General features: G+C 44.1%; 1 protein-coding gene across 3 annotated transcripts in view; it reads left to right on the top strand.

The window, feature by feature from the left end:
- The window catches only part of ino80 (INO80 complex ATPase subunit), a 49,397-nt gene that overhangs the window by 9,081 nt on the left and 17,118 nt on the right, over window positions 1-23,198 (top strand). For all 3 annotated transcript variants that reach the window (XM_054748372.2, XM_070545219.1, XM_070545220.1), the window contains exons 7-27: window positions 33-153; window positions 225-430; window positions 510-563; window positions 634-837; window positions 1,678-1,873; window positions 1,990-2,057; window positions 2,137-2,358; window positions 3,883-3,963; window positions 5,988-6,083; window positions 6,677-6,736; window positions 6,819-6,961; window positions 10,094-10,178; window positions 10,263-10,380; window positions 10,525-10,610; window positions 10,688-10,855; window positions 11,681-11,814; window positions 12,010-12,077; window positions 12,168-12,261; window positions 12,366-12,534; window positions 17,511-17,651; window positions 17,949-18,174. In XM_054748372.2, the coding sequence (XP_054604347.2) occupies window positions 33-153; window positions 225-430; window positions 510-563; window positions 634-837; window positions 1,678-1,873; window positions 1,990-2,057; window positions 2,137-2,358; window positions 3,883-3,963; window positions 5,988-6,083; window positions 6,677-6,736; window positions 6,819-6,961; window positions 10,094-10,178; window positions 10,263-10,380; window positions 10,525-10,610; window positions 10,688-10,855; window positions 11,681-11,814; window positions 12,010-12,077; window positions 12,168-12,261; window positions 12,366-12,534; window positions 17,511-17,651; window positions 17,949-18,174 (2,740 nt within the window). The remainder of the gene's footprint in view (window positions 1-32; window positions 154-224; window positions 431-509; window positions 564-633; window positions 838-1,677; window positions 1,874-1,989; window positions 2,058-2,136; window positions 2,359-3,882; window positions 3,964-5,987; window positions 6,084-6,676; window positions 6,737-6,818; window positions 6,962-10,093; window positions 10,179-10,262; window positions 10,381-10,524; window positions 10,611-10,687; window positions 10,856-11,680; window positions 11,815-12,009; window positions 12,078-12,167; window positions 12,262-12,365; window positions 12,535-17,510; window positions 17,652-17,948; window positions 18,175-23,198) is intronic.

The raw sequence follows: 23,198 nt of genomic DNA, 5'->3' as shown, positions 1-23,198 counted from the left end.
GACGAAGCTCGTTTTTGTGCTTTTTCATTCAGCTTTACCAGTATCAGTACTACAGCACAGGCCTCCTGTCCACTCAGGACCACTTCTACGAGCAACAGCGCCACCTGCTGGGCCCGAAGAAAAAGAAAATCAAGGATGAGAAGAAATTTAAGGGTATGGAAACCTCCAGCTCTAATCACGTCTCTGCAGGAAAGCACACCTTAATTACCTTTGTCTGTTTCTAGCCAAACTTAGAAAAGTCAAGAAGAAGAAGAAAAGAGGAGAGGGAGAGTACCTGGATGAGGAGCGTCCCTATGTTAACAAGATCTTTGCTAAGTTTTCCCATGATGCTCCACTACCTATGGTGAAGAAAAAGCACCTCACCATCGAGCAGCTGAACGCACGGCGGCGCAAAGTGTGGCACACCATCGCCAAAAAGGAGATTCCAAAGGTTCGTTTTTCTAAATTTTGGACTACTTTGTTGTGTTTATATAAAGAAGGTTGATTTTATGTCGTGTTTTTTTTTACAGTCTTTCAAACAGAAGACCTCTGCTAAGAACTTGGTACTCACTAATGTGAAAAAGGTAAATAGCCGTAGACGTTATTGAGCGGTGGAGATGAACTGTGAGTGTAAGAGCTGTCCTTTCTCTCCAGCTGGCCCACCAGTGCATGCGAGAGGTCCGGCGTGCAGCCATTCAGGCTCAGAAGAACTGCAAAGAGACGCTGCCCCGCGCACGGCGTCTCACCAAGGAGATGATGCTCTACTGGAAGAAGTACGACAAGGTGGAAAAAGAGCACAGAAAGAGAGCGGAGAAGGAAGCTCTGGAGCAACGGAAGCTAGACGAAGAGATGAGAGAGGTCCGTCAAGTTCGGGTTCTTTTTTATACTGTCGTCGTCGTCTTCCTCCGCTTATCCGGGTCCGGGTTGCTGGGGCAGCATCCCAACTAGGGAGCTCCAGACCGTCCTCTCCCCGGCCACCTCCACCAGCTCCTCCGGCAGGACCCCAAGGCGTTCCCGGACCAGATTGGAGATGTAACCTCTCCAACGTGTCCTGGGTCGACCCGGGGGCCTCCTGCCGGCAGGACATGCCCGAAACACCTCCCCAGGGAGGCGTCCAGGAGGCATCCTGACCAGATGCCCAAACCACCTCAACTGACTCCTTTCGACAAGGAGGAGCAGCGGTTCTACTCCGAGTCCCTCCCGAATGTCCGAGCTCCTCACCCTATCTCTAAGGCTGAGCCCGGCCACCCTACGGAGGAAACTCATTTCGGCCGTTTGTATCCGCGATCTCGTTCTTTCGGTCATTACCCAAAGCTCATGGCCATAGGTGAGGATTGGGACGTAGATCGACCCGTAAATCGAGAGCCTGGCATTCTGGCTCAGCTCCCTCTTCACCACGACAGATCGGCTCAGCGTCCGCATCACTGCAGACGCCGAACCGATCCGCCTGTCGATCTCCCGATCCCTCCTACCCTCACTCGTGAACAAGACCCCGAGATACTTAAACTCCTCCACTTGAGGTAGGACCTCTCCCCCGACCCGGAGTTGGCAAGCCACCCTTTTCCGGTCGAGAACCATGGTCTCAGATTTGGAGGTGCTGATCCTCATCCCAGCCGCTTCACACTCGGCCACGAACCTTTTTTATACTGAAAAACCTAAATGATAAATCCCCCCTTTTTTTCTTCTTCTTCTTCACAGGCCAAGCGTCAGCAGCGCAAACTCAATTTTCTCATCACCCAGACGGAGCTTTATGCTCATTTTATGAGCGGCAAAGCCAGTCCAGGAGGAGATGCTGCTCAGGAGGAGATTCTGAAAAAGCTGGAAGACAACACAGCCCATCGGCAAATAGATGTTGGAGGAGGAGTAATGATCAACATGGGTCAGGAGGAGTACGGTATGAGTCTTTATGGATGTCTCATACTTGGGTTTTTAATGGTTACAAGAGGATGATCTCCTAAAGTCCCAAGTGCAACCTAATTCGCTGTGTTTTTACAAAAAATGTGATCATAGATAGTGAATACTACAAAACTCAGGCCTTGAGGAACGCCAGAGAAGCCTATCAGATTCATCAGGACAGAGTAAGTTGTGCCCAACATCCTAATGTAACACAAGAACTCCTCTCCACGGCGTTTAACTCCTAAATATCTTGTCACATAGACGAGAATGTTTGACGAGGAAGCCAAAGACAGCCGCAGCGCCTCTTTCCACGCAGCTGGCAGCTCATCGTCAGGAATCAGATCTGGGTTCGGAGAAAGCTACAGCCTCGCAAATCCGTCGATTCAAGCTGGAGACGACATCCCCCAGCCCACCATCTTCAATGGAAAACTCAAGGGTTACCAGCTCAAAGGGATGAACTGGCTGGCCAACCTCTATGAACAGGTATCCGTGTGTGTGTCTGAAAGCAGAAACCCCTGTGGGTTTTCTGTCTTCGTCTATTAACGTACAAAACCTTTTTCCTACAAATTTAAAAATGCACCAAAACTTAAAGGGACATTATGGAAGTGTGACAGCCAAAACATGTATAGAAATAATAAATGTCTTCTTCATACATTCTCCTGCAATGCCCTGGTCCTGTAGAATGAGCCCTGGCATTTTTACTGTGATTGCCTGTTTTTCTGTAAAATCACAGAAAAAGAGAGATGCTCGGGTCGAGCAGGCTGCTTCATGCGCGTTCACGCTCAGGCATCGCCCGTAGCATTTGCTATCCGTAGCTTTAGCAGCAGAGAGAGAGGCAGTGCCACTTTGTCGCTGTTCCTAACGCCTAGTGACAAAGCTAGCTACATTTCTGAGGACCCTTAGCTACTTTCTGTACAACTTTCTTCTAGATATTTCCTGCAGATTAGCAACAAAATAGCCATTTTCACTCCAAACCGTTCTTTGGATTGACGTTGTTTCAGCTGTCATCAAGGATATAAAAGTTACAGATACTGTGAATGTTACTAGAGTGTAGCTCACCTTGTAAGATGTCTGACTCCCATGCAGAAGACCTGGGTTTGATTCTGGATGTGAACATAGTTCATTTAGAGTTTCTTTTATACATTAATGGTATATTTTTTACAGTAAGATGCCCAAATTTGTATTTGAGACTCGCCGAACGGCATTGAATTCACAGATAAAAAAGATGTGGGTTCAACTTTCATTTTGGAACAATTTTTCAAGCAAGGGAAGGGAATGATCTGAGCATGCAGGAGGACTGACCCATCATAAACCTTTGTCGGCTGTGCTGAAGAGAAAGGTACAGAACCACATTATTTAATTAATTAGCTGCACGTTCTCCTGTCTTCTGTCCTCCGGGCCACACACACACACACACACACACACACACACACACACACACACACACACACACACACACATACACACACACACACACACACACACACACACACACACACACACACACACACACACACACACACACACGCACGCACACACACACACACACACACACATGCACACACACACGCACGCACACACATGCACAAACACACGCACACACACACGGGACTGTCTCAACTGTTATTTTCGTTGAGGAGTGTGCACGTACAGCATGCGCGCCTCGTGCACGAGCCTACAATTGAAGCTGCTGTTACGCTTTTGGCCTGAGGGGGCGATCGCGAGCATAAAAATTCAAAAGTCCCTTTAAGGTCTGAGTTTATTTCACAGCTGAGCTGAGATAAGGTTTATGTCTTAAAGTGAGTTGTCGTTTTAATCCGATTTTAGACGGCTTGAGTTAAGTTGGGAACACAATATGATGGTCATCATGGTTCACGGGGTCAACATCACTCAAAAGCACAACTTTAGTTTAGCAACCTTCTCTGAGTGTTTTTTTGGCGCGCAAGTAAGTCACCTCATCATATGACTGATTTGTTTTTCTCTTTTGTTTTCTTCTAATTTCTTCAGGGAATTAATGGAATCTTGGCAGATGAAATGGGACTGGGGAAGACGGTTCAGAGCATCGCCCTGCTGGCCCACCTAGCAGAGGTGAGAGCCGGGTCATGGAGGTCAAAGAGCTTTTGAAATGTAACGTGTCTGCTGTTCTTAGATCTATCAGTTTTGGGTCTAATGAGTGTGGTGTGGAGTAGGCTTGGGCATTATCCAAATTTCAATACCGTCCAACTGTATCCACATTTTACCAAGGTGGACGGTATCACCGGGATCAGTTAAAAAATGATGACATAAGCCTCAAGTTTGGACCATCACTGTTTAGAAACTAAATAACAAAAAATATTACTGAAACAACAACATAACACATATAATATTAACATCTTAAAAAAAACACAGCTCGTAAAAATATTTTTTGCTTGAAAAATGAGCATATTTACCTTTTCCAGCTTCAAACTAGGACGTCGCGGACCGACTGCTGAAAACCTGCTTTGGTTGTCTCCCCTGCTCTTTTTCATTACGGTATTGGAACTGACACTTTTGCTATTTTTTAACACCGGCTGTAAACGGTAATACGGTAATGCTGCCCAAGCCTAGTGTGCAGCAACACAGCAAAAACTGCACATCGGTTAGTTCTGGTCGGCGCTCAGTGTCTTACTGCACGGAGCTCTGCGGGGCAGGGGACGTGCTTAGTAAAAAATAAAAGGCGTATTGCTTACATTATATGATAAGACAAGAAGAAGAAGAAGAAAATATCATTTCTAGAGCGCCTCTCAAGATAAAAATCATGTGGCGCTTCACAAAAACAAAAAATGTAAAAATATTTTAAAAAAAATTGAAAATGGTTAAAAATATTTTTTAAATGAGCAAAAAATAGATAATTGTGATTAAAAAATGTTAAGAAAGAGAGAGAGTGAACAGGAAAGAGGGAAATCAGTGGATCCTGAGGAAGGTGGAATAGGTGGGAGAGCAGAATAAAGAGAGAGAGGTGAAGAAGGTCATACAAAAGCCAGCTTGAACAAGTGAGTCTTCAGCTGCTTTTTAAAGGAGACCACTGAGTCCACTGATCTCAGGCTCAGGGGGAGAGAGGTCCAGAGTCTGGGGGCCACAGCAGCAAATGATCTGTCACCTTTGACCTTTAGCCTGGTGCTGCACAACCAGTAGGCTTTGATCACTGGACCTCAGGGACCTGCTGGGGGTGTAGGGACTAAGAAGATCACCAATGTAAGATGGTGCTTGTCCATGTAAGGCCCTATAGACCAGAACCAGGATCTTGAAATGAACCCTGAAGTTGACTGGCAGCCAGTGAAGCTGGAGGAGAAGCGGGGTGATGTGGGTGTGTTTGGAGGACTTGGTCAGAAGCCGAGCACAGGCGTTCTGAACCACCTGTAGACGGTTCAGGGAGGTTCTGCTCAGACACGTGAAAAGAGAGTTACAGTAGTCTAAGCGTGAGGAGATGAAGGTGTGGAGAACTGTCTCAAGCTCAGAGCGGGACAGAATGGGACTCAGCTTAGCAACGTTCCTGAGATGGAAGAAGGAAGAGTGAACAAGAGAACTGACATGAGAATCCAGGGTGAGAGCTGGGTCAAAGGTCACGCCAAGATTCCTGATGGAAGGTTTGGTGTGAGAAGCAAGCTGACCAAGAGAGTCTCTGACTTTGGGAACCAGCTTGTCTGGGGCACAGATGAGGATCTCAGTCTTATCTTCATTCAGCTGAAGAAAGCTCCCAGCCATCCAGGTTCTGATAGAGTCTAAGCAGGTGTGTAACAGCTGCAGCTTAGACATCTCATGGGGCTTAAAGGAGATGTACAGTTGGATGTCATCTGCATAAAGATGGTAGGAGATTCCTTTGGAGGAGCTCAGGATGTGCTGAAGAGGAAGCAGATAGAGGAGGAAGAGCAGAGGCCCCAGCACAGAACCTTGTGGGACACCATGGGTAAGGGAGGAGGTGGAGGACCTAAACTTGGAGCCGGCCACAGAAAAGGAGCGCTCAGAGAGATGAGAGGAGTTTCTGAAAAATCATACATAATTTGTGAAAGGGGAAAACTCCGTAAAGCTACTTTAATGTACAAAGACTAGCTGCTAAAGTAGCCCATATTCTGATCTGCTTTCCCTTTCTGCAGAGGGACAACATCTGGGGTCCATTCCTGATCATCTCCCCAGCGTCCACACTCAACAACTGGCATCAGGAATTCAGCCGCTTTGTGCCCAAGTTCAAGGTGAGCATCTGAAAAAACTGTATTTTTCTTTTTCTGCCATAAGCATGTCTAGAACCCTCCTTTAGGGGGCAGTGTTGCATCATAGCTACATTTAAGTCTGTTTTAGTGTCTGTTTTATAAATATTCTTTATGTATGCTTTAACTGGCCTTTGACTGCCTGTCTGAGAGCTTTAAATCAGTTATCGAGCACATCAATTTGTGAGCTGCTCCCACCATACGCTCTTATGATATTCATAACTCTGTTGTGCTCAACACTCAGCTGTGCCCACTTCCTCTAAAAGTTTGGACATAAATCAATCGCAGTTTGTTTTGCTAATGAGGTGCGAAAAGACCCAATTTCACAATTCAAAGATAAGCTTCCTGAGAGCTCAACGTTAAGCCTGACTGAAAAACAATGGGCTGCCAGCTCATGTTGAGCGATATAGTGATGTGAAAATCTGCAAGTCAGCCAGTGATTCATAGCTGATGCCGCTCCTACACGTTTCCTCTGAGAACATCACCATTTTTGTGCTTTTTCTCACACTGATCACTTTATGGGGGCCTGTTGGAGAGGTTTAGTTTGATTTTTGACCTTTTACCGACGTGTTCTCCAGGTGTTGCCTTACTGGGGGAATCCTCACGATCGAAAAGTGATTCGGAAGTTTTGGAGCCAGGTAGGGACGGGTTGAGTAAGCGTTTTGTTGTTTTCCTTTTCCTCTAGTCTGTAACTTTCCCTTTCCATTTTTATTGATGTAGAAAACTCTCTACACACAAAATGCACCCTTCCATGTGGTGATAACAAGTTACCAGCTCGTGGTCCAAGACGTCAAGTACTTCCAGAGGGTCAAGTGGCAGTACATGGTTCTGGATGAGGCTCAGGCTCTGAAAAGCAGCTCCAGGTAAAAAAGAAAAACAACAGCAGCTTGTTTTGTAAGAATCTTATCGCAACAATGGTTAGTGGACAGAGGGTTACCTGTCTTTTATGATAGTGGTGCATTTTTTAATGTAATCTCTGCTTGTGTTCATTAGAAAGTCATCTCAAAACCAATTGGAAGAATTTTAAATTCAATTCAATTGAATTCAAAAATACTTTATTAATCCCAGAGGGAAATTGATTAAGGGACAATAAAGGGACATTATAGAAGTTTGACAGCCAAAACGTGTATAGAAATAATAAATGTCTTCTTCATACATTCTCCTGCAATGCCCTGGTCCTGTAGAATGAGCCCTGGCATTTTTACTGTGATTGCCTGTTTTTCTGTAAAATCACAGAAAAAGAGAGATGCTCGGGTCGAGCAGGCTGCTTCATGCGCGTTCACGCTCAGGCGTAGCCCGTAGCATTTGCTATCCGTAGCTTTAGCAGCAGAGAGAGAGGCAGTGCCACTTTGTCGCTGTTCCTAACGCCGTGTGACAAAGCTAGCTACATTTCTGAGGCCCTTAGCTACTTTCTGTAGAACTTTCTTCTAGATATTTCCTGCAAATTAGCAACAAAGTAGCCATTTTCGCTCTGAACCGTTCTTTGAACGTTGTTTCAGCTGTCATCAAGGATATAAATTTTACAGATACTATGAATGTTACTAGAGTGTAGCTCACCTTGTAAGATGTCTGACTCTCATGCAGAAGACCTGGGTTTGATTCTGGGTGTGAACATAGTTCATTTAGAGTTTCTTTTTTACATTAATGGTATATTTTTTTACAGTAAGATGCCCAAATTTTTATTTGAGACTCGCTGAACGGCATTGAATTCACGGATAAAAAAGATGTGGGTTCAACTTTCATTTTGGATCAATTTTTCAAGCAAGGGAAGGGAATGATCTGAGCATGCAGGAGGACTGACCCATCATAAACCTTTGTCGGCTGTGCTGAAGAGAAAGGTACACAACCACATTATTTAATTAATTAGCTGTGTGTTCTCCTGTCCTCTGTCCTCCAAGCCACACACACACACACGGGACTGTCTCAGCTGTTATTGTCGTTACGGAGTGTGCACGTACAGCATGCGCGGCTCGTGCACGAGCCCACTATTGAAGCTGCCATTACGCTTTTGGCCTGAGGGGGCAATCACGAGCATAAAAATTCAAAAGTCCCTTTAATGAATCTCAATTCAAGATGGCCGACACAGCTAATAAACAATAATTAACACAAACATGGCTACAGCTATGTCAGTTTTACTGATGCTGAGCTAAAATGTGGTGTTGCTTTACATGCTAACAGATCAGTGTGCAATTTCACAATATTATTTTTGTTCTTTTTTTGACAAAAAAAGAACAAAAACCCCAGTTTCTTAACATAATTTCCTTCTGGGATTAATAAAGTATTATTGAATTGAATTGAATTGAATAAGATGATCCTAAATTAAAACTTTCAACATGAAAGGTGGAAGGTGATATTTGTACTAAGCCTTCAGTTCTACATTTTTTGTATATGTTCATGCTCTTAGGCATAGTTGTGACATATTTATGGCTAATAAAGAACAAAAAGGCAGTGACTTTCTAATTCCTTCAAGGGTAACTTCAAACGTCAAACATAGGGAGCTCATTAACTTTATTACTTTCCTCAAAGCTTTACAGGAATGAGTCCTGTACAAGTATTCTGCCACCTGTTGGAGAATATAAGGTGGCAAGTGACACTTATATTATTACTAATATAAACTGTATTAGTAGTATAGTAGTAAAGTATTATACAATCTAGTTACAAGAAAAAACAAACAGCAACATTAATTTAGAATCAAATAGTTCACTAAACTTTTAATCATTTCTAGTCTCATTAATGGAACATTTATACCATAACACACCACCTTTATTTATATAGCACTTTAAAGAGCAAGTCAACCCCTACCAGAGTCTAACTCCACTCCCACTTGATGTTTGAAAAATGCAACAAATGCTGTTGCCTGGCAGACCGAGAGGGCGGAGCTGCTAACAAATACACACACACACACAGGCTCACAACAGCATTGTGACATCATAATGTACCAGTTTACATCATAGCATACTGCTTAGCCAATAGCGGTGGCAGATTTAAATTAAAATGCAGTGCAGAGTTTTTACCTGACAACGGCACAACACTGCCAGTTTGAGGCAGAATATTTAAATTTTAACTAAGATGCACCGAAGTGCCAAATTATTGACGACACGTGTCTGCAGCACGATTAGACACTCGTTTATTTAGTTTATCAGCAAAAAAAAGTTTATTTGGGGGTGACTTGCTCTTTAAAAACACAGCCATACGGCTGACCAAAGTGCTGAACAGTCGCACAATAATAGAGATAAAAAACATAAAACAGTACTATAAAATACAGCCAACAATAATAAAAAAAAGACAAGCCGATAAAAAAGTACCAATGAAACCTTACAAATGGAAGATAAAATAAAGAGTAGTAAAAGCCAAACTAACAGCTAACTGTTAAAAGCAAGGGTAAAATAGTGTGTCTTTAGTCTAGACTTAAAATCTGCCACGGTGGATGCCAGTCGAACTGTGACTGGAAGTTCGTTCCACAGTTTAGGACCCGCGACAGAGAAAGCTCTTTGTCCACATGATTTGTGACACGCTTTCGGGACCTCGAGGAGCAACAGGCTGGAGGACCTGAGTGTGCGACCGGGAGTATAAATTGAAAGAAGGTCAGATAAGTACACGGGGGCAAGACCATGGAGGGATTTGAAAACAAAGAGTAGCAGTTTATGTTGGACCCTGAAAGTGACGGGCAACCAATGAAGGGATCTGAGAACCGGTGTTATGTGCTGGCGCCTGTCAGTACGTGTTAGGAATCTAGCAGCTGCGTTTTGAACGAGTTGAAGTCGGGCAAGGGTTGACTTCTTGACACACATTAATGGAACATTTATAACATTTAAAACTTGTGTTCAAAATCATCACAAAAAAAAGAAACGAGTTCAAAATATAACCACCAGCTGTTTCTAGTATAATTTAATGATAAAAATGTGCATATGTGATTCTTAATTTCCTGTCTCTACTTTTTCATTTGATCAAAATCTCACAATTCTGTTTATTTATTTATTTATTTTTTTAATCAGCGTTCGATGGAAAATTCTTCTGCAGTTTCAGTGTCGAAACAGACTCCTGCTGACCGGGACGCCTATCCAGAACACTATGGCTGAAGTAAGCTGTGTGTGTGTGTGTGTGTGTGTGTGTGTGTGTGTGTGTGTGTGAGCTGTTAACTCCACGTCATCTCTTGTTTCCCAGCTATGGGCCCTGCTGCACTTCATCATGCCCACGTTGTTTGATTCCCACGAAGAGTTTAACGAGTGGTTCTCCAAGGACATCGAGAGTCACGCTGAAAACAAGTCTGCCATCGACGAGAGTGAGAGCAACGAGAACCTTTCTCTCACTTTGTGTTTTTTGTGTTTTTGCCGACACCGATCTTTTTATTCCTGCTCAGTGTCGCATGTAATTAAGCAGATAACTAAAAATTCTATCGTGCTTTTTTTTGCTTTTGTTTTCATAGATCAACTCTCCAGATTACACATGATTCTCAAGCCTTTCATGCTGCGCAGGATCAAGAAGGATGTGGAAAATGAGCTCTCAGACAAAGTGGGGCCCAACGTTTTTAGCCTGCACTTGCCGAACTTGTCCTTTAAGTGTTTAACCACCCCCCCTACCCCCCGCAGATCGAGATCCTGACCTACTGTCAGCTGACATCCCGGCAGAGGCTGCTCTACCAGGCTCTGAGGAACAAGATCTCCATCGAGGATCTGCTGCAGTCCTCCATGGGCACGGCCCAGCAGGCCCACAGCACCACCTCCTCACTCATGAACCTGGTCATGCAGTTCAGGAAGGTATAACATGTTGCTAGTGTTGCATTACCCCCTTAGTTTCCAAAGCAAAATGCAAAACTAATTAAAATAGAGTGTTTAGGTTTTGATTCAAGCTAAAATATTAAATTTCCCCTTAAAGCCTGATTCATGCTTCTCCGTCTGCGTCAGCGCGGAGACACGCAACGTCCTTGCGGGCCTGCCGGAGAGCTCCGCAAGGACGGATGGAGTCGAGATCTCTTTTCTAAACATCCGTCAGTCGAGACGGACAACGCAAGCTTGTGATTGGTCAGGGCGCCGCTGTCGTCTACACCGCCGCCATTGCGCCCTCAAAAACATAAAGAGAGCCGAGGATAACTAGCGGCAGACACGGAGCAGCTTGAAGAACACCTCGCGAAAAAACTAAAAACATGAATGTTTAATTCCCCGTGACTGGAGGAGTGAAAAGATGCACAGCAAGCGTTTTATTTGTGGACGGAAACGACAGGAAACGTGGGTTTAGAGGTGGGGAGCGCAATGAAGAGGTGGAGGAGAATGAGAGACAAATTTGTCCGTGTTAAAAAGTCTCTTATATACAAAAAAACACAATATAAACACACTATCTTGGACCGATACATGACAGGATACCACAGAACAGTGCTACGCCCTCTGGTGTCCTAGAGGGGAATTGCTTTGCAACGCTCCAGGAGACGGAGAAGCATGAGAGCAAAACGCTTCCGTCAATCCGTGCGTGTCTGTCCCTTGCGGAGCTGACGGAGAAACATGAATCAGGCTTTAGTTGGCAACACAGGTGGAGAGTAAAAGTAAGGTTAAGCATTTTATTGTGACTAATTGTGTTTGTTTGTGCAGGTTTGCAACCATCCAGACTTATTCGAGCGTCAAGAGACTCGCTCTCCTTTCCACATGTCCCTAACGCCTTACGTCATGTCAAAGTTTCTGTTCCGTCACGGTGTCGTCCACGAACACAACCAGGCCAGGAACAAGTAGGTTTTTTTCATCAGAAACTATTTCAGGTTGAACAGGTCCTCTGGCTCTGTTGGGATTGAATTTGGCTTATGTACAAAAATGATTATGAAAGCAGCATTTTTTTTGTCCCGTATTTTTTTCTAATTTGAGAGAATTATCCTACATTTACTCAGAGTAAAAATTCTACTGATATTTCTGCTCATCCTTCTTAGATTACTTCAAGTCCTGTTGTCACCTTTCTGTCCACATCACATCCAGCAGTCTCTTTTTCACAGGAAAGGTGAGCCAACACCAAAACACGTTCCTTCCTATTTATGCACCTTTTTGTGTATTCTCATACGCTGTCTTCTGTCCTCTTTTCCTGCCTCAGATGACGACAAAGGAAGCTGCTTCTCTTTTTTGCGTTTTGTTGATGTGTCGCCAGCTGAGATGTCCAATATGATGCTGCGAGGCACTTTAGTCAGGTGGCTTCTGCTTTCTGCCTCCGAACCTTTCTTGTATCTGTTTTAAAGACATAAAATGTTTACTTAGAATTTTGTGTGCTGTTTTAATTCTCGCCCACTCGCAGGTGGTTAGCTCTTTTTTTGTCCCTGAAAGCCGCGTACCGGCTCTACTACCAGCGTCTGTTCAGTCAAGATGACGAACCGGAAGCCCAGACGTTGTCCTGCAAAGGTCTGATTCTGTGGCCCGACAGACCACTTGCCTTTCCCAACACTCAAACAAGTCCCATCCTGCAGGTAAGATGAAATAAATCTAGAGCCACCATCTTAAAACATGAAAAGTCTCAAGCAGGCATCTGTGAATAACTCGCAACAGAAGCGTTAAGCATCAGCGAGGAGGCTACACAGTGTGCCTCTGGCCTTCTTCTGCCTCCTCTGGGATGCAAAGTGGGACATAATCTCCTTGCAAGCCAGTAAAGCTGACTCTTCCTTATTTCAGTATGTCTCCAGACCCTGATCAGAGCAGCAGAGTTTAGGATAAATCTGCAGAAATCCTGAAAATTAAGGTTTGACATTAAGGTGGAGTATGAGATGTTTTTCTGGAGCATTTTTGCCATAGTGCTTGAAATACTTTTCTCATACTTGTGGCAACCTATAGATTAAACCTTTTGTTGAAAAAAGGAATCATTTTAATCTCTTCTGAAAGTGCAATCCTGGAAAAATCTTATCCTATCACTGTGAACGTCCTATTCTTAATAATTGGATCATAATCTATCCATCAACCACCCTCGAACTGCGCCTCCCCTCATCGCACATACCCCCTTTATATGCAGGAACTGTGTGTGCTCAGCTCGGAGCAGCTGAATAGGCAGTGAAGCCAGAGCCAGGCTAGCTAGTGTAACAGACTGAATGTTCCATTCGGTTGCAAATAGTTTTACATGTTCTGTTTTGAATCTGGCGGTGTTGTTGTTGGGAAACCTTTGGGTGATGGACCTGTTGACTTTAAACACAGCCTGTTCTGAGTTGGCTGGTAGAGCTGTCTGTCCGTTTGTAGCCTTGGCAATGTGCGTGTGTGGGTTCTGGTAGCTTTGAGCTGTTGTTTGTCAGCTTGCTTCTCACACCAAACCCTCTGTCAGGAATCTTGGCGTGACCTTTGACCCAGCTCTCACCCTGGATTCTCATGTCAGTTTTCTTGTTCGCTCTTCCTTCTTTCATCTCAGGAACGTTGCTAAGCTGAGTCCCATTCTGTCTCGCTCTGAACTTGAGACAGTTCTCCACACCTTCATCTCCTCACGCTTAGACTACTGTAACTCTCTTTTCACGTGTCTGAGCAGAACCTCCCTGAACCGTCTACAGGTGGTTCAGAACGCCTGTGCTCGGCTTCTGACCAAGTCCTCCAAACACACCCACATCACCCCGCTTCTCCTCCAGCTTCACTGGCTGCCAGTCAACTTCAGGGTTCATTTCAAGATCCTGGTTCTGGTCTAAAGGGCCTTACATGGACAAGCACCATCTTACATTGGTGATCTTCTTAGTCCCTACACCCCCAGCAGGTCCCTGAGGTCCAGTGACCAAAGCCTACTGGTTGTGCAACGCACCAGGCTAAAGACCAAAGGTGACAGATCATCTGCTGCTGTGGCCCCCAGACTCTGGACCTCTCTCCCCCTGAGCCTGAGATCAGTGGACTCAGTGGTCTCCTTCAAAAAGCAGCTGAAGACTCACTTGTTCAAGCTGGCTTTTGTATGACCTTCTTCACCTCTCTCTCTTTATTCTGCTCTCCCCACCTATTACACCCTCCTCAGGATCCACCGATTTCCCTCTTTCCCATTCACTCTCTCTCTTTCTTTACATTTTTAAATCACAATTGCCTATTTTTTTGCTCATTTTAAACATATTTTTAAACATTTTCTAAATGCTTTTTATATTTATACATTTTTTGTTTTTGTGAAGCGCCTCGTGATTTTTATCTTGAGAGGTGCTATAGAAATGATCTCTTTCTTCTTGTTTGTGGGGTATTTTCAGATTGTTGGCGGCACTGAGCCACTGTGATTTTGAAGTTGAAAAATAAACCAAGAAAGCTAAGAAATGTCTTGTTTTACGCCAAAAAATGACACACAATGTTAGCTAGCATGCTAAATTGTTATACGTAGGTGTGTTAACTTGGGTATTATGGTGGGAAAGGGGCTAACAACAGGTTGAAAACATAAAACTGAACCTTCGGGAACTAGTGCTGTATGTTTATGTATTCTGGAGGTGTGGCTTAAGGCGGGAAGTCTGAAGAAAGACGACTGACCTTTGAATTGTGTATTTTCAAAAATATCTTGTTTGAACGACAAGAAAAACAACAAAAAACTAACATATTGACTGGAGGGATTTTATTTAATGACAAAGTGTTCTTTCAACATTGGAGTCAAATGACTCTGAGGTAATTGTGTTTTTTTTATCAGATCTCACTCTAATCTGTGTTAATGGGAACGCGACACAGAAGTACACACTGATTATTTTTGAGCTATGAGAAGGTACACGACTCACTTTTTCTAAAACACACAATCAGAATGTTTCTCACTCAGGCTAAAGTGATACAAACAACTCCTGCACAAAGAGATGAGATTGATTCTCTCTGTCCGTCTGTCTGGACTGAATTTGACGGACCAGCCAGAAACAAGAAGTTAGCTCAGTTATGTAGGTCAGGGTATCTGCAGGTCCTCAATAAGTCTTAAAAAGTCTTAAATTTCCTTTTCCAAATTTAAGGCCCTAAAAATCAATAAAAATTACAAATTATCCTTAAATACAATTTTTAAAGGTCTTAAATTTCCAAAGACCCAATAAAAAAGATTATTTTATTTCTATAAAATTTTCATGAATTTCTAGTTAGTGTTCAGCATTTTTTGTGTGCGATGTTGGCGTAAGCGGAACCGTACACATTCAGTTGGTTGTGAAAGGGGGCTATTTTTAGATGAGCACATTAGCTAGTTAAGCTGGTGGGAGCTTGCGCCATGGGGAAGTGCAAGTTTAATGGTAACTGGATGGCTAATCCCACAATCGTGATGTGGTTAGCACCGCTTCCAGGCAATAGCTGGAAATTATAGCTTAAATTGAATTTAAAAAATTGCTTAAATTTGGTCAAAGTGGCCTTGAAAAAGGTCTTCAAAAGTCTTAAATTTGGCTCCCATAAACCTGCAGATACCCTGGTAGGTGAAGTTTTAAGAATAACAGTGTAAGTGTGTTTGTTTTGGAGTAAAAACCGTAATTCTGTCTGGAAGCCGACCTTTAGAGGCAACAACAAAAAAAAAAAGATGTTCAGATGCTTAATGGTTAAAATGGACTGCCAGTGAGCGCTCTGGAGGGTAGCACGCAGCAGATCTCCAACATGTGGGATCCTGCAGCTGAGAGTCAGACTACTGCACGCAAACAACACATTTCTCTATTTTTGTTGCTATTTAAGATTTTCCTCTAACAATGCAAAGGTGCCAGTTCAAATAAAGAGCAACGAAATAGCACAAATCTGTTGAGTTGCTCCGCTTGCCTAAAAGCATTCCAAACGCATTTGCTCGACAAATATTTTGATCGCAGCCAGATTTGTGTCACATTTCTGACCTCCATCAGGTCCATTCTAACATTGGAAAGTGCTCGGGGGGTAAATGCTGCAGGGGAAACTCCATCCTCCCCCTCCTCTTCCACAGGCCTCATCTTGAGTTTTGCAGCTGCCGTGCGTCTTAGATTCCTCCCTCGGCTCCGAGCAGCTCTGGGAACGAGCAGGAAAATCCAAAGTTCAAATGTTTGCGAGAAACAAGAACCTGTGGATTTCTATAGAGCTCAGTCTGCATGTGTGCTGATATCAACCCCTGAGCCCCCACCTGAGCTCAAAGAGGTCCCTCGTTCCTGAAGTTTTTTCCGTCTTTCAGCTTCTTCGCTTTTGGAATGATTGACATTGTGGTCATTATTCTTATTTTATGCAACTTGACAAAAAACTTGGGAACAGCCACTGAAAAAAAGCTGACAAGAGATTGTTTTTATGGTGGATCTGACAGCTTATTTTTGGTTTTTCAGCCAATAGATGGTGCTGTGGAACCACGACGACTCCCCAAACATCATCTGAGTGTCCCTGTTTACATCCACCACCTCCCTGGTCCACTCAGAAAAGTCTGAGTGTTTGTTTGCTAAATATATCATGAACCCCTTGATGTATATCTTTATTAAACTGGCAGAAAGTAATCATCTACAACTGATTAGGTTTTGGAGTCAACCCAACTGAAATACAGCTAATCAACGTTATCAAACACAAAAATGGATATAGCTCGTAGCTTAGATTTCTTGGGTTAGTAGCTGAGAGTTTTACACGACATGAACAGGTCACACCTTTAAAGGTCCAATTCAATATCTTGGTTTGAAACTCGTGTAAGGCAACACGTGGTAATCAAGCTTCTTTTTTAAAGTTAAAGTCCCCATTAGTAATCATCACACGCTGGGAAAAGGACATATCCACATTTGACCCATCCCTTCTTTGTAGGGCTGCACGATATTAGGAAAACCGGCGATATTCGATAACATTGATTAATATTGCGATGACGATATTACTGGTGATAAATAAAGACTTAACTCGGCAACTAAAATAATCAAAAACAAAGAAATAAAAAAATCATAAAAATGAGAAAAGTAAAAGATGTGAGGAAAGGGAGAAAGAAAATGAACAAGAAAAGGCAATCAGTGGATCCTGGGAAAAGCAGAATGAGCAAAAAGAGCAGAACAAAGCTAACTCAGGTGTTTGCTAACCATCAAAATTAAGTGTCGTCCACCTCGGGGGTGGGCATCCAACCTATGAGAACCCACTCAATGGGCCAAATAGGTGAGGAGCTCTATTTGATTCGTTAAAAAGGCATCATGCTTCTGTTTGACTGACAGATTACATTATGTGTAGCAAACATTTGAGCTGACCATTCATTGCAATATTTATCTGTTCTTTGCGATATGCATATTGTGCATGCTGATATCGCGATAACGATATATTGTGCAGCCCTACTTCTTTGGTATATTTGGTATGATTTGAACCCTGACCTCCCAGTCCCAGGGCACACACTCATACCACAGGGCCACTGAGGAGGTGGTTCTGTTTTTATGTCGTTTGTAGATCATTTTTTCTTACTTATTCCCATTTTTCCCACAATGTAGCTGAAATACTCTTGAAGATGCTGTGAAACATTTTTTTACACATTTGTATAATGTTAGCTCTTTGTGAAACAACACTTTGGAAATAATTTGCGCGTGTTTGTCAGGATTTGGTGTTTACGGCCTCCAGGCCCAACCTGTTGGGACACACGGATGTGAAGATCCACAGCCGAAACTCGTCCGCCTCCACCTTCTGGCCCTGTCAGCCCACATTACCACCCAAGTTCCTGCTAGCCGCTACACCCAAGGTTAGTACACAGCATCGGGGTCGGGCTCTGAGGAGGGAATTGTTAACGAGGGAGGCTATTATCTGCGAAGTGTGTGTGTGGACAACTTGCACACAGAGCTGCCCTTTGGAGGATCTGTTTGCTTTAAGTGCAGCTGGAAATCACAGTGGTCACCCCCCACACCCCCAGAAACACACACACACACACACACACACACACACACACACACACACACACACACCACAGCTGCTGATTTGTTCAAAGACCCTGTTCAGCATTCCGTTATCTTTCTCATCACTCACATCTTTGGTTTCCTAGGTGACAGCAGTTCCCATGGAGCGTTATTGTGCCGACCGGAGCGCCGAGTACGAGTGGCGGGTGACACGCGGCGGAGGGGGGACGATCTTCAAACAGTGTTTTCTGTACGGCTCTCCTGAACTCACCTCAGACTGGTTTATGAGGTCCAACGCCTTCTACCCACAAGGCCCTGGGGGCGCGATGGCCCTTCAGCTTCGCCACGGGTGGTCCTTCATTCGGATTCCCGGTAAGGGTTCTGGAGGATATTTTTACCTGGTTGTACCTCCTGCACGATGACTGGACTTGATTTTGGTTCTCTTCGAAGTTCTTCTACCGTTTAGCCACAAAAACGCCGGCGCTTTGTCTTCGATAGACATTGGGGTTTTGGGCAGTCGTCATTAAAGCGTGAATAAGGACGTCTGTTTTAGGGGGTTTCCAGTCCGCTTTGTGCTATAGCAGAACTTTTATCAGCTAACTGCGAAATGAGAGGTCGTCGGGAGTGAAGTGGAAGGTGATTTGCTGCCAGCATTGGTGTGATTGATGGACGTCTGAGGTTATAGAGGTCATTGCCATTTTACAGACAACACGTCCGTTCCCACTGACCCTGTCGACTCCTCTTACGCTGATAAGTCGCCTGTCTTGAATTCTGATGACTTCTTTCTTATTGGATTTGTGAGAAATGGATGCATACGTCCTTAATTTAACTTTTCAGACTTCCTTAACTCTGTTGAGCATTTACTCTAAATGCTATGAAGTTGTTGTTTTTTAAATAATTTCACCCATCTATGCTTGTGAGAGTTTTCCTGCTGAAGTGAGAAACAAAACAAGTGCTTGTGTGTCTGTGTGAGAACAGTCTGAAGGCTCTTGTGAAGTTATACGGAGGCAGACAAAGCTAGGAAGTTTAGCTACTGCTCATTGTTCAAGTGCTCAGTTAGGTAACACTAATAAATGCTCTGCCTAAGTGTGTGTGTGTGTGTGTGTGTTTGTGTATACATTCAGGGAATTTGCAGCACTTACATGAGGCTCGAGGTGTCTCTCAGTTCGCTGCGCACACTCTCCCACGCTCAGCGCCGCTCGTTCTCTGTCCCCACACAAACTCGAGGCCAACTCCATCTCTCTAAGTAAGAGACAGGACCGCGAGCTGGTTTCAAATCAGTATCTCAGCCCGTCTGGTCTCCCACTTCTTTCTCAGCCTCGGTAGGAAGGAAGTGACCCAACAGCGCGGCACCCGTCCCGCGCTGAACACATTGTTGCCACATCAAGGCTCAGATATGTACAGTAGCTGAGCTGAAGTTTCCCACCCTCCTGCTCCTCCGTGCTCTCAGCCCCACACCTTAAGAACAAATGGCAGAGCTGAATGACTGTTTGTTTGAGCGCCATGGCGTGAGTAGCGCTGCCCGCTGATATCGATGGAGGAATCTAATCAGAGGGCCTATTAGGAATCAGGACACAGGGGAGGAAAAAACAACAGAAGCTGCTCTTGTTTTGTTTGTTTTTGATGGCTTTGTGTGGGCAGGATTTCCCTGGAGGAAAGATGTGTTTTAGTAAAATGAAAAACACACTTTTTCAAAAAAAAAACCCAAAACAATAATATTAATATAACTGACAGTGGTAACGATGGGGCAGAAAATACTTAGATTGTTTTAATCAGTTATAAACTTGTGCAGCAACAGGAAACTTATCGAACTATCCTGCTAGAAACTTTTGATGTTGGCGTCTAAGAAACGCATTTTCCAGGGAAGCGGTTCGTATTTTTAGGTGAGTGTCGAGCTTGTCTACATCAGCTTTTTGGACAATTCTGAAAGGGAAAAGAACAAAAACTCACAAGTTCTGCTACAAAGAAATATGCTAAAGACTGTATAAAACCAGTATCTGTCTACACCATCCTACATATAAAATTGAAATGTTGGTACGAACGACTAAAATGCTGATTTATGAAACATGCGGTAGTCACTCATACGACTGATGGCAAACCCCTCATGGGTGAACACAGGTGCTTGTGTACCTTTCATATGTGCTGTTTATATTAGTGTTTGCGGATCAGTTGGACCATGAGAGGCAGAGGAGGAGAGGGCAGTCACTTGTGGTCCTGCAGTTCACATCAGACTGTGGGAAATGCAGTTCTGCCTTCCTGTCCCTTCAAAGGAACCAGGCTCGCCGGCAAAATGGCAGGAAACTTCCTGGGCCCTTCTGATAGACGAGCACAAAACAACGCGGCCTCACCACCGCACTATCGTCTGGCTCTGCCCCCTTTTTCAGTCTGCATTAAACTGGCACAGTCTGCTGCATTCACGGCCTTTTTTATTAGTCTGGCAAAAGAAAAACCAAGCAACCGCCAGAGTGTGTAGTAAGACATAAATAAATCTCTTTGTCTGATGATTTATAACAGTTTTCATGTGAGGAGTAGAAAAAGAGCCAAAGTTACCAAAACTGAGGAACCTTTGTAATCCAGACAGACTGTAGAGGGAGCCATTAGTCGCCTCATTTCCCTTGGATGAGATTCTCCACCGTTAATCTTTCATCTGTGGGTTTTCTGTCACTTTTACTTGTTTAAAAACTCCTCAGACACCAAAAGAAATCGTCTTCTTTGCGCCGCTCCGATTGGCTAGGGTTAGGGTTAAGTTATCAGTGATACTTTTGCTGCTAGCTTCCAGAAGCCTCCTGCTGGCATCTGGCTCTTAAGCATCCTGATGCTGTCGCCGTTTTGGAAAAATTAAGTTTTGATCTGATTTAGCCGATATGCGCAGGAGCTACTGAGTCATGTCAAGCTAATATTTCCTTTATCAGCTGCGCCGAACAAGTGCTGGCCATTGACTTATTGATTGCACCGTGTAAAGTATCATTATACAGTGAGAAGCTGATGCCTGCTTCGATCGCTGGTTCGACCTGCTCCGTGGCCCCCCATCTGTCTCTCTTTCTCACATAACCACCCATCCATCTTCCTTTACCAGCTCCTGCTCTGCAGTCACACTGTTGTTTGTCTCCTCTCACTTTTGGTCGCATCTGGCTCGCCGCGGAGAGCAGCTCCACTTGCTTTTATTTTTTTTATTTTTTTTTGGCAGCAGAAGAAGCAGAGGGGAAGAGGACCGGACAGAAGTCTGTGGCGGCTTATTAATGAAATTAGCACCGTACACAGGTTGGGAGTATCAGGCGCCAGGCACCGGGGCTGGGTTCGGGTTAATTAGCTGGCAGCACGCCTCTAATTGGGTCAGGACCATGTCAGGCCCCTGGCTCTGGCCCTACAGGGATTGAATTACAAATGTCGGGGGACAACAGCGGGGGTGGGGTGGGGGGTGTGTGCGGGGGGGGGGGGGGGTGTAGCTTAATCTGCCAGCAGGCGTTAAGGAGAGGAGATGGGGAGGGCGGGCTATGAGAACACCACTGTTAGAAAGGGGACAACTCCAGCACGTGGGGTGGGGGTGGGGAGGGGGGGTTGAAAGCAGGACAGGGCAGGTGGTGTAGCTTGATACGTGTATCCATGGCAACGACAGGGTGGTGTGACACTGTTTGTGTTTTGGGGTGTGGTCCTCGTGCAGTCCTCGTTGCTGTCACGCACTGAGCTCATTTTTTGCTGAATCTTGACAACGCTCCATATTCATGGACCTATTTTAGTTTATTTCAGTTTTCAAGTCATTCTCTGTGGTCGTTTCTCATTATGTAGGCCATAACGTGTCTCACTGGAATGACACAAACCACTAAATCGCTCCCTCATTGCAATTATTTATTCTCCTGGCATCCCTTCTCTTGGAGTAAAGCAACATTATTTAGATTGTATGCAGCTCTAAATGATTTTGAACTCAGCCACCCCCTCACCGCGCTACATTTCTTAGCTTTGGGAAGTTTGGGTTGTTGCAGGGGTGTTCCAACACAATCTGGTGCAATCTGTTTCCTCCTGATTATTTAGTATTTCCCCTCTGCATATCATTTCCTTGCAACCTGAATGCCGCTGAATATCAAATGTTCTGGTGGTTAAATTAATGATTCATCACTAAATTAAACAAATCAGCTGCGTTCATGATCTAAAATTCAATTCAAGTTTATTTATATAGCGCCAAATCACGACAAGAGTCGTCTCAAGGCACTTCACATAATAAACATTCCAATTCAGGTCAGTTCATTAAGCCAATCAGAAATAATGTTTCCTATATAAGGAACCCAGCAAATTGCATCAAGTCACTGACTGGTGTCAGTGACTTTACAGCAATCCTCATACTAAGCAAGCATGCAGCGACAGTGGAGAGGAAAACTCCCTTTTAACAGGAAGAAACCTCCAGAGAATCCTGGCTCAGTATAAGCAGCCATCCTCCACGACTCACTGGGGAGTCGTGGAGGATGGCTGCAATCTGGATTAGGAAAACTAAGAATAAGATGTTTGAACGAACTGTAGCTATTAAATGGTAAGGGACTGATTAATAAATCCGAATGAAAAATGGTTGCTACTACTCCTCCTTGCCCTGTACTTCGAGCAATATGATGATTTAAATAATTAAAAGGTGTCGACTCTTTTAAGCTAAAATAGTCCTCTTGCTGCAGCCAGGATTCTGTGAGAGAGAGCAAAGACATCTGTTGATCACAAATCAAGTCATTAACTAACAAAGACTAAGAAAAAATGGATCTAATGTTCAACAACCCACATTTAATTTTTCTAGTTTTCTGCTCAGTTGAATTTGTTCTAATATTTATGAGATTTCCATGATTTGCTTTATTAAGCCTGATATTTAATCTGTGTGATTTTGACCATGGGCAGGACACGGTCTCAGTGGGGTAGTGGGTGGGTAACAGTACAGAAGCTGCAGAGGGGTGTGTTAAACTACGACTCTGCTTCCTGGTCTGGATCCTGGGTTGTCATGGAGGACTAATAAAACTGGCTATATTCCTAGAAAGAAGAGCTGCTCCATCCAAAGAGGGATGGATGCCGCCTCTCCGCATCAGACCAGGTTTTCCCCAAAAAGTTTTCCAATTATCAATGTAGCCCACGTTGTTTTCAGGACACCACCTAGACAGCCAGCGGTTGAAGGACAGCATGCGGCTAAACATGTCGTCACTGGTCCGATCAGGGAGGGGGCCAGAGAAAATTACGGAGTCCAACATTGTTTTGGCAAACTTACACACCGAAGCAACATTAATTTTAGTGACCTCCGATTGGCGTAACAGGGTGTCGTTACCGCCAGCGTGAATAACAATCTTACTGTATTTACGCTTATCCTTAGCCAGCAGTTTCAGATAAGATTTAATGTTGCCCTCTCTCGCCCCAGGTAAACATTTAACTAT

The sequence above is a fragment of the Nothobranchius furzeri genome, chromosome 2 (assembly GCF_043380555.1).
Source record: "Nothobranchius furzeri strain GRZ-AD chromosome 2, NfurGRZ-RIMD1, whole genome shotgun sequence".
Classification (NCBI taxonomy): domain Eukaryota; kingdom Metazoa; phylum Chordata; class Actinopteri; order Cyprinodontiformes; family Nothobranchiidae; genus Nothobranchius; species Nothobranchius furzeri.
The sequence above is the reverse complement of the archived record's forward strand: the minus strand, read 5'-3'. Positions and strand labels throughout refer to the sequence as shown.